Raw genomic sequence first — 11,310 nt, 5'->3', positions numbered from 1 at the left:
ACACACACACACACACACACACACACACGGACAAACACAGACAAACACATAATATACGACAAACACACCCGACACCCACAAACACGCACACGCACACACACACGTATATATGAACATGAAGATAATGATTTATTATAGGCCTTTAGTCAAATAAATGTAGGACTACATTAAGTGACGTCCACCGTAATTGTTCGAGTACGATCTGTTCTAAAATAGCCAATCACTGTCGACGTCGATACCGTCTGATTGATTCTGTGGTGCGGCAACGTGTCAATTAATCCTAATTGAGTTGATCGATCGATAGATATATAACAACTTTAATAATCCCACGGAGGAGAAAGTCATTTGTTACAAGTTACAACAGCCCAGCAGCAGTGGAAAACACCGGATAAGATGCAATACAATAAAAATACAAAGTATAGGCCTACGAATGAAAACGAAAATAGACGCTAAGGTAAATACTAAAGTAAAGACAAACAGGACGAACAGGGCAAAAAAAAAAAACAGACGATATAAAACATATACATTATAAAGGATATGCTATGGTATGCTGTGGTATGAAGCAGCTGGGAGGGAGTGGAGAGGACCGGTGGTACGGGACCAGGACGACAGCTCCGCATGCAGGCAGCACTACCTCTTCCTGGCCACCTGGTGGATGTACCGGTGTGCGGTAGTCTGGGCTGGTCGGTGCCAAGCTGGAGGAGGACCGCACTGGAGGCGCCATCTACGCTCCGGTGTCCGAATGAACGCTCCGGTGTCCGAATGTGTTCCCTGAACGCTCCGCTCCACCCTCGTCGCTCCCCGCTCGACTGGAGGTCCGTCCGGCTCCCCCATGAGGAGACACCACCAGACCTCCTTCACTGACCCCGGCCGGGGTCCCGAGGCCCGCACGGTCCCCGGGCCAGCGGAGAGGTAGGCAACTTTATTTATATAGCACTAGGTAGGCTTATAATGTCGTTCAGTCTTAAGTCATATATACGCCTTTAGTTAATGATAAAATTGTCTGTAACCAAAACATTAATTTATTTGTATAAGTCTAAATTGATCAATAACCAAACATGATTGCAGAAATAAACTCCTCGATGTCAGATTACTTATTGAATGACAAAGATGAAGAAGCCCTGAAGCAATACCTAAAATAACAACATAAGCTACAATTCCTACATGCACATGTCTAACAAAATATTATCAGGAACTTAACCAACCTTGTCAACAACAGCTATAGCCTAATAAAGAATGATAATGGACTTACATGAATTATGTTATCCTAACTGAACCGATCAGCGGTCTTTAATCGAATACTATCCCATAGTGGCCGGCAGTAAACTCTGCAATGATTCTACATTTGTATATTAAATGTAGCCTAGATTAATGAAGACTAGTAGTACAGGTTGGTATTGATACTGCTAAAACCATGTTCCCTTACAGGAATACAGACCATCATGCAGTCGCTGGTAAGTCATGTAATGACACATAGCCTACTGGTTTCTAGTGAACACAGAGCCAACTAGTGTCTTATACAGTTGAATAGCTAATGCATAACTAAGGTTATGCATTAACCTTAGTTATGCATAGTTATACTAATGGCAATTATTTCATGAGTAGTTCATGTTAAATAATTAATGTGTAGCTGATCTTAACTAAAAACGAGGACATGTAGCTCTATATAATCACTACGATGTAGTTTATTGTATGCGTGATCTCAGCTTTCCAGAGGGAGGGGCCTGTCGAGGGAACCGTCGTGCGCATCCACACCACACTGAGCCCCGCCCCCTTCCTCAAGGTCCGTCAAAGAAAAGGCGTTTTGATTCATCCCATGGATCATAGTAGAAAACAGGGTCGTTCTGGAGCATGCACAATTTTAAATACAGAGCCATTTTCGAATGCACCCTAGTAATATACCATATCGACAGAAAAGTAGCATATATGCATACGGTAAGGATATATAGTGTTCTTCAAGTATCACTTCTAAATAAGTATGAAAATGAGCATATAAGAGTGCGTGTGTAGGTGTCTGTTTACAGATTACCCAGTAAATGTTTTCACTAAACCACAGCAAATGACAGCTTACTGTGTCGCCCAGTTCTATTGATTGATTGATTGAAATACCTTATTGACACATGTCCGAAGGTATAGGCATCAGGTCAAAAAGATAACACAAAAAAGCCCATAGGCTTATTTCCATTGTGGTCCCCTGGTAGTGTAAGCATGTGTGTATAGGTGTGTCTGTTAAAGGTATTTGTACATGACAGTGAGGGAACAAAGTAGGCCTAAAGTACGTCATTCCAGTTCCACACCTTCACAATTCAATTGGACATACATTTTAAAACAATCTATAAAAGAGACGCCATAATCCTTGACATCCTTGACAGTTATTTTCAAGTTTGTCAGGGATAAAAGTACACACGGTTGAACCACCTCGTGCTCCACCAGCACCCCGAGCTGACCCCGGCCCAGAGGAGGTACCTGGCCGCCGCGGCTGGGCCCCGGAGCGCAGAGCGAGTGTACGGCCTGGTGAACCGGCACTACCTCAACGTCCTGCGCCGGAGCATCAGACCGGGTGGGTCCCCTGCTCACAGGCTGCTTCGCTCGCAGGTTCACGGCGCTGTACACCGGGCTCCTCAGAGACGGGTTGTGGCTGTCCGCACTGTATCGTAGCTCTAGTAAGGCAGGAGAACCCCATTTTAAATCTCTTCTTAAGACTCACTTTTATCGAATTGGCTTTTCCTTACTGATTCGCATTCGTGAACTATTGAAATTATTTTATCTTGTTTTCTTATTTTATTGTATTTTTCTTTTTAATTGTATTGTATCTTGTAATATCTTGTATTTCATTGTTCTTATGGTCTTTGATTATCTGTTCTTATTGTTAAGCACTTTGAAACTTTGTTTTGAAATGTGCTATATCAATAAATGAATACAAAATAAAGTAAGACACATGCATAACACAATACTAGCTCCACAGAACGTGAAGCAACGTTTAGATTGGGTTTGTTTTTTAATATTGATTTGAGGAGCATGAGAGGCACATTAATGGCAGCGTAAGGTTTGATTCAAAAGAAGAATTAACGACGACCATTTAGAGGTTCAGAAGTTGATCCAATTCAAACATACATTTAGTTTTATTATGCTGTTCTTCCTCTGCCGGCAGGCCCTCTGGAGGAGGAAGACGGCATGGCACTGGGGCCCGCCAAGGCAGAGACCGCGCTGGAACCTGAAGAGCCGCAGTCAAAGACCGGGGGCCGCGGAAAACATAAGCAGCCAATCAAAACCGCTGCTGCTGCTGCAAAGCACTCTGGGAAAGCGAATCTCACTAAACTCCCTGCCAAAAAGAGGTGAGTCACCAACATGCTGCATCATGGAAAGTGGATCAATAAAGTATATTATTTCTATAATCGATATAAACAATATCAAAGTAGATTATCAATTATAATATTCTAAAAGTTTATAACTGTAATAGTGGGTCAATTTTTTAAATGAAACATGCAGAATGTGATAAGTATTATCTTATGCTGTGATGTGTGTGTTTCATAAAACAGGCCTCTTGCAAAGGTCCAGCCACCGAACGCAAAGCAAAACAAAAACAAGACTAAAACAGGTAACGGTAAACGTACAATACATCTACAACCGCTGTTCAGTTCTGTTCATAGCGGGACAGAAGCTTCTGTTGGGGACAGAGACGTGTAATGTTCATGACTCAGTCTGCTTCATGTGCATCGAGACAAGATTAGGATGTTTGTTTAATGACGTTCTTTGTATGCTCTAAGGGTGCTGCTAAGGAAGGTTCAATGCTCCTAATACTGCTTGAATGTTTCTAGCAATGGGTTACATGCGAGACACATTTAGTTGTGTAGTACTTGTTGTTAGCAGTCAATAAAGTAGCGTTATCTTCACTATCAAAAGGAAACCTTTCTCCCCCAGATTCCTGGAGTGAGCTGCTGGCGGGAGACGATCTGGAAGCTACTCTGAGGGAGAGTCTGAGCTCCCTGTCCATGGAGGACGACCTGGACTCGGTTAATGGGGACAGTCCCAGATAGAGACTCTCTGAGGGGACTACCAAGGGAGTGGAGAGACTCTCCTTTAAGCCGAGTGACGTTGTGGTTGAGCTACAGGGGGTTGAGGAGCAGGTAGGGCGTGTTGCCTCTTGCTCTAGGGATCCTACAGGTAGACCGGATTTAGGGGAAATCGAAAGCAGACTATTTAGGCCGGGAGTGAGTGGGAACTCTTTCAGCAGAGCTGTGGGGCGGATCCCTCCCCTGAATATGTTTATTTCAATGAAGCCTTTTGTGTTATTTCATTTTTATTTAATTGGTTTATTTCAGGGACATTGCACACTAATCAACAGTCCAACTGTAAGTGAGCCAGAGTTAGCCTAAGAGGCTAGTTGACATATGTTGTCCCCTGCTATAGTATAGTTTATAATCATTTCTTGAAGCAGTATTTACCAGCAGTCAGGGCCAGGTGGGCCTTCCGGTTCTGTGGGGCTGCGGGCGGCTCGGAGCAGACGTGCGTCGGACCGGAGGACGGACCAGATCTTGGCTAACATCGTACAGCCGTAGTCTCAGTTTCACGCGAGCTTTGCACAATTTAACAACCGCCGCGACAGGGTTTGGAATGACACACAGCCTGACCGACTGACCCCGCAGCCACACACACCCTGGTGGCTACGCTTATATCGGTTAGTAGTATTATAGTTTGGATTCACTCTTAGTATCGGTTAGTAGTATTATAGTTTGGATTCACTCTCAGTATCGGTTAGTAGTATTATAGTTTGGATTCACTCTCACTATCAGTTAGAAGTATTATAGTTTGGATTCATTCTCACTATCGGTTAGTAGCATTATAGTTTGGATTCATTCTCACTATCAGTTAGTAGCATTATAGTTTGTATTCATTCTCACTATTGGTTAGTAGTATTATAGTTTGGATTCATTCTCACTATCAGTTAGAAGTATTATAGTTTGGATTCATTCTCACTATCGGTTAGTAGCATTATAGTTTGGATTCATTCTCACTATCGGTTAGTAGCATTATAGTTTGGATTCATTCTCACTATCGGTTAGTAGTATTATAGTTTGGATTCATTCTCACTATCGGTTAGTAGTATTATAGTTTGGATTCATTCTCACTATCGGTTAGTAGTATTATAGTTTGGATTCATTCTCACTATCGGTTAGTAGTATTATAGTTTGGATTCATTCTCACTATCGGTTAGTAGTATTATAGTTTGGACTCATTCTCAGTATCGGGTAGTAGTATTATAGTTTGGATTAGTTCCCATTATCAAGGAGTGCAAATGTATGACCAGCCTTTTCAGTATTACCTTCTCCATAGTCAGATTAATGTTTCTCCTGTACCCTCTGTACTCTTAGAAAATATCAATGTAATCATTTAAATTGTATGTGTCTGTGGAGTGTGACGACGAATAGTCAAATCTCCTAACCTTTATGCCTCCTTTCCTTAACCTATGTGGAAAACGTCATCGGGTCAAGGAGATGAAAAGGTGATTCCTTTCGAACATAGGAAAAGACAGCACTGTTTAAAATGAATTCGACTCCACTTTTCCTAACCGACGTCATTGCGCGACGGGGGGTATTAGCGACCTCTAGCGTCTCTATAGTGAAACTACAATTTTCCGAAGATTGACTACAACAAGCGCTCTTTTGATCCATACGTTCTTCTCGTTATTGATTTTGATCAGGTTGTCACCAACAGTGAGAATCACTTAGGTCGGACTTGGCCAACGAAAATATTTTAGCCCACTTGAATTCCAATTCACATGTGAAAAAAAAGAGGCTAAACTTATGTTGATGTTGAAATTAACTGCCCCAGTAGTCTTTCTTAAATGTGAAGTTGGCATTTTCTTTTCTTATGGTGTATTTTATGTGCTTACTAACCAGCAATAAATGAATTCATTTATATTCAAATAATTATGATTCTGGAATTGGTATCCATTATTATCAATTGTATTTTCTTCTCTTCTATTCTTCTGCTTTACCGCGTCTCTCATGCGTCTTCGCATAGTCGTAAACTCCGTCGATGGCAACATAAGGATTATGGGATACCACTACCTCCTTGACTTTCGCAAAGGAAGCTCAGGAGTAACCTATGCTAAAGGAGGGTTAAAGGAAGCATCGAGGCTCCTTTCCTAAGCATTTTTAGAATTCGAACCACCTTTCCTCCAAGCACTTCCGGGTCATCTCGCATCTCCCCATCTAGGTGGATCATGGTGGCCCCATCTAGGTGGATCATGGCCCCATCTAGGTGGATCATGGTGGCCCCATCTAGGTGGATCATGGGGGCCCCATCAAGGTGGATCGTGGCGTAATCAATAGTTAACTTTACTAGTCCTCTCTTCCACTTTGATCGGTTACAAGTAAACAGAAGCCCAGGAGCTCAAGTGTAATGAGACTTTTATTCTGGAAAGAACATAATTGTTAGCTGGCCGGTCAGGCCGCGGTCGGGATGGCGCAGACCCAAACAGGGTTAAGGAGTGAAAATAAACAACAAAAGAACAAAATGGCACCAAATATATCTTTAAGATTACAAATACACGTGACCTGGGCGTGGTCTACGGCTAGCGAGTCGAACGCGGACACGAGCAGACGGGCGGGTCATTTTACACACCGGCGGGACGCCCCGTCGCCGTGGCAACCCTGCTTGGACCGGGGATGGGGACGGGAGGGGGTTATACCACCAGCATGAGTTTGGGTATACTCCAAAGGAATGAAATGACCCCAACCTCCCTCTACATCCACCCTCGAGTCCTCCTGAGCCCTCGCCGACCCCCACCTCTGCAGTCATCTCCGCCTCTCTGGAGTCAACCCCACCCTCACCTCCTCTGCAGTCGACACCACCTCCCCCACTCTCTCCCTCCCTCCAGGGCCGTCCCCTCTCCCTCCCTCCCCCCCCCCCTCCTCCCTCCCTCCCTCCAGGGCTCCCCCACACAGGCTCCTAGGACTTCTTGTACTCGATGCGCTCCACCTTGACGTCGTCGCCGATGAGCTGGTACACGTACGTCACCACCGTGGACGCCTGGATGTCCATGAGCACGAAGGAGGGGATGATGTTGCTATGGGAACAGAGGGCGGGGCCGGCAGGGAGACCCCCCGGTGCATCAGGACGCGCTCGGTTTCACATGGCTTAACACAGCATCTGGTTCAGACTGGGTTGCATTTGTACCGACTAGCGCTTTTCACACCGCTAGAGCCCTATGACATGTGCTAGTGGGCTGTTATCACTTCCAACATACCTAGCAGGGCTAACAGGCCTCTAGCAGTGCCAATAGGCCTCTAGCAGTGCTAACAGGACTCTAGCAGTGCCAATAGGCCCCTAGCAGTGCTAACAGGCCTCTAGCAGTGCTAACAGGCCTCTAGCAGTGCTAACAGGCCTCTAGCAGTGCTAACAGGCCTCTAGCAGTGCCAATAGGCCCCTAGCAGTGCTAACAGGCCTCTAGCAGTGCTAACAGGCCTCTAGCAGTGCTAACAGGCCTCTAGCAGTGCTAACAGGCCTCTAGCAGTGCTAACAGGCCTCTAGCAGTGCTAACAGGCCTCTAGCAGTGCTAACAGGCCTCTAGCAGTGCTAACAGGCCTCTAGCAGTGCTAACAGGCCTCTAGCAATGCCGATAGGCTTCTAGCAGTGCTAACAGGCCTCTAGCAGTGCTAACAGGCCTCTAGCAGTGCTAACAGGCCTCTAGCAGTGCTAACAGGCCTCATATGGTATTAACAGTAGATGTGCTTAAAGGATGCCGACAGTCCTCTAGGGCTATTAGCCCTATAGCGGGGCTAACAGTGGTGTTGCTAACAGTGGTTGTGCACCCCTCCAGGGGTGAACTCACCTTTCCAGTGCGTTGTAGGCCCCGGTGGCCGAGCCGGGGTTGATGTAGAACTTGTTCTGGCTCTCGAAGGCCTCGAACTTGTGCGTGTGTCCGGAGATGAGGATGTCCACGTCGAGCTGCCGCTGCAGCAGTCCCAGGCTGGCCATGTCCCCCCAGGGGACCACCTGGTGGCCATGGATCAGCCCGATCTTGAACTGGCCCACCGTCACCACCTTCTGCTCCGGGTAGTTGAGGTTCTGGACGCGGCGGGGAGAGACGTATGCTTTGACTCTTTCAGACCACTACACTGACCCGCTCCTCACCGTTCACTACACTGAGCAGCTGCTATAGCAACAACAGCCCCTCACTGTTCACCACACTGACCAGCTGCTATAGCAACAACAGCCCCTCACTGTTCACCACACTGACATGCTGCTATAGCAACAGCACCTCACTGTTCACCACACTGACATGCTGCTATGGCAACAGCCCCTCACTGTTCACCACACTGACATGCTGCTATAGCAACAGCACCTCACTGTTCACCACACTGACATGCTGCTATAGCAACAGCACCTCACTGTTCAACCACACTGACATGCTGCTATGGCAACAGCCCCTCACTGTTCAACCACACTGACATGCTGCTATAGCAACAGCACCTCACTGTTCACTACACTGTTCACTACACTGACATGCTGCTATAGCAACAGCACCTCACTGTTCACCACACTGACATGCTGCTATAGCAACAGCACCTCACTGTTCACTACACTGTTCACTACACTGACATGCTGCTATAGCAACAGCACCTCACTGTTCTCTAACTAACCAGCTGATGCTATAGCAACCGCACCTCCCTGTTCGACACACTAACATGCTGCCATAGCAACAGCACCTCAATATTCACCTCACTGTTCACTACACTGACCAGCTGCTATACCAACCGAACTCACTGTTCACTACAGTGACCATCTGCTATAGCAACAGCACCTCACTGTTCTCTAACTTACCAGCTGTTGCTTAGCAACCACACCTCACTGTTCACCGCACTGACAGGCTGCCATAGCAACCGCACCTCACTGTTCACTAATTGACCAGCTGCTATAGCAACAGCACCCCACTGTTCACTACACTGGTAGTATTTGAATAACGAACGGACTTTCACGACGGGCAGCCTGGCTGGTGGTCTATCTGTGTGTACGCAGGGCCAGTGTCCCAGTAGGGCCCACCCACCTCATCGAAGTCTCCCCTGACGATGTGCACGTCCCCGGCCAGCGTCTTCAGGTAGTCGTAGCTCTCCTTGGTGCACAGGTTCCCCGTGCACAGGATGTGCTGGATCTTCCCCGGGACCAGCAGCTTCTTGAACTTGGCCGGCAGCGTGTTGCAGCGGTGGGGGATGTGGAGGTCGCCTAGCACCAGGACCAACTGGGGGGGCAGGGGGGGGGGGGGCACGCACACACACACACACACACACACAGGCGCACACACACACACACACACACACACACACACACACACACACACACACACACACAGGCGCACGCACGGGGAACGCACACATAACCAGAAAGACAGGTGGACACACACACACACACACACACACACACACACACACACACACACACACACACACGTTAGCCAGCACCCCAGTGTAGCATGGGGCTACTAGCTACAGATCAGGAGCTCAGAGGGACCACAGGGATTAGTTAGAGTCCATTAAGAGGTCTACCGTGCGGAGATTAGTTTGTCTTGTCTGCTCTTTGAGAAAACAATATTTGATATTAATAATATATATATATTTTATTATTTATATTAATTTATTCCGACTTTAATGTTGGTCTATAGCCGAGAAAAAGTTTCTCAATGACTTTTTTTTTCATGAGATATTAAACTAGTGTTGCACGAATACCAAAATTATGATTTTTTTTTTTATAAAAGTATCGAAACTAAAAATGTGCCTATCGTTTTTTGTGTGAGGTAATCGTGATACCTTTCTAGTATCGGTATACCGTACAACACTAAATTACACATTATAATTGTTCATTATTATGAGGACGGGTCAAGCCAGACTTTGGATTGTCAAATCAAGTTGCTGAGACTGAAACAGCTCTGTGGTCAGTCTTTAAGGCAGATTGTCTGGTTGGAGGGGCCGACAGCACAACACAATACATTTCATGCCCCCACAACCAGGTAGGGTTAATCCAACTGTCACATCAACACACGGTGAAAGATAAGAGGATGAAAGCCTAAAATTAAGAAATAGGTTTTGGTTGAGATCTGATGGGTTAATGAGAGCAGAGGAGGTGGAGCAAGAAGGAAGCTCTACGCTCCCTCGAGAGACCTAGCAGCTGGAAGACCGAGGGCCAAGGGTTAGAGTGAGCCGGTAGAGAGCGTGAGTGTTGGAACTTACCCGGTGACCAGACTGGTGGAGCGGAGAACAGAAGTGGGGGATGGGGGAAGAGGTGGGGCAGGGAGGAAGGAGGGTGTGTGTGGAGAGAAGGAGGTGGTGCATGGGTCAAAGGTCGAAGGTTCAGGTGGAAAACAAAAATAAGAGAAGAAACAAGTTGGGACAAGAAGTAAAAGTGAAATTAGAAATTAAAAGTGGATGGCAGGCTGATTTATTAGTGTGAATAAATAAAGAACAGAACAAATCGAATGACAAAGTGATTGCGTTAGTGCTAGTTAGTGGAGAGTGAGGGAACCCGCCTGTATTGACCTAATCCCGTTTTAGAGTGGGAAAGACAAATACTGATATCCAAAAGCAAATGAACTAACACTACGCTCAAGTTAAATAAACATCACTGACATTCATCCTGTGAACCATCTAAAGAATCAAATAAAAAGACCATAATGTCTAACTAATTTCACCAAACTTGGTTTTTAGCTTAGTTGCATAAATTGCTCATACTAATACATGTTAGCTTCCTAGCCTAGCAACCAGACATGTTGGCCAACAGTGTGTTTATGTGTGTGTGTTTATCTGTCAGTGTGTGTGTGAATTGTTTCCACGCAACAGACAATCAAATGAATAGAACCGAAAGGTGACAAAAAAGAACAAGGATCGTGCCAATGAACGAGAAACGAGCAGATGTGCTGGAAGTGTATAGCAGCGAGCTGGGTGAGTGCTGGTCATGTGACGGGAGCCGCCTCGGGATGGACCCCAGACCTCAGCTCCACGGCCTCACGGAGGCTCCGCGCTGGGCCGTGACGGGTTCGGTGCCCACAACACCACCTGTGAGGCGGACACAATCGGCCGTTTTAACATTTTAGTACTTACCATCTTCTATTTTTCTGCTGCTACTAGTCAAGTTCAGGAAGCATCGACGCACGTAAATCCTGGAGACGTCAACCAATGAGAGAGGAGGAGGTGGGAACAGTTGGTTTCAGGGAGACTTCCGGTATCTGGTTTTGGGTTCTTCAAAATAAAATATGCGTTGGAACAAGCAAGTCATTGAGATAAGGACGTTAGGTTAACACATTTAAACATAAAT

At 46.0% G+C, this 11,310-nt stretch overlaps 1 protein-coding gene across 2 annotated transcripts; it reads right to left on the bottom strand.

Annotated features, from left to right (window-relative positions):
* Nucleotides 1-6,396: 6,396 nt before the first annotated feature.
* vps29 (VPS29 retromer complex component) lies at nt 6,397-11,249 on the bottom strand. Of its 2 annotated transcripts, XM_030356087.1 has the most exons (5): nt 11,097-11,208; nt 10,230-10,241; nt 9,053-9,244; nt 7,838-8,073; nt 6,397-7,072 (listed from the first exon to the last, which is right to left on the bottom strand). In XM_030356087.1, the coding sequence occupies exons 1-5, from the start codon at nt 11,097-11,099 to the stop codon at nt 6,955-6,957; spliced, it is 561 nt and encodes a 186-aa protein (XP_030211947.1). In that variant the 5' UTR covers nt 11,100-11,208; the 3' UTR covers nt 6,397-6,954. The 2 variants fall into 2 exon arrangements, with proteins under 2 accessions (XP_030211947.1, XP_030211948.1); XM_030356088.1 differs by lacking the exon at nt 10,230-10,241 and having other exon boundaries at nt 11,097-11,249.
* Nucleotides 11,250-11,310: the final 61 nt, after the last annotated feature.

The sequence above is a fragment of the Gadus morhua genome, chromosome 5, assembly GCF_902167405.1.
Source record: "Gadus morhua chromosome 5, gadMor3.0, whole genome shotgun sequence".
In the NCBI taxonomy this organism is placed as follows: Eukaryota; Metazoa; Chordata; class Actinopteri; order Gadiformes; family Gadidae; genus Gadus; species Gadus morhua.
The sequence above is the reverse complement of the archived record's forward strand: the minus strand, read 5'-3'. Positions and strand labels throughout refer to the sequence as shown.

Excerpts from the sequence above, each read along its gene's own strand:
- vps29 (XM_030356087.1), bottom strand. Across the intron at positions 8,074-9,052 it reads TCAGGGGAGACTTCGATGAG|AACCTCAACTACCCGGAGCA; the intron begins GTGGGTGGGCCC and ends CGCCGCGTCCAG. Across the intron at positions 7,073-7,837 it reads GCCTACAACGCACTGGAAAG|CAACATCATCCCCTCCTTCG; the intron begins GTGAGTTCACCC and ends CTGTTCCCATAG.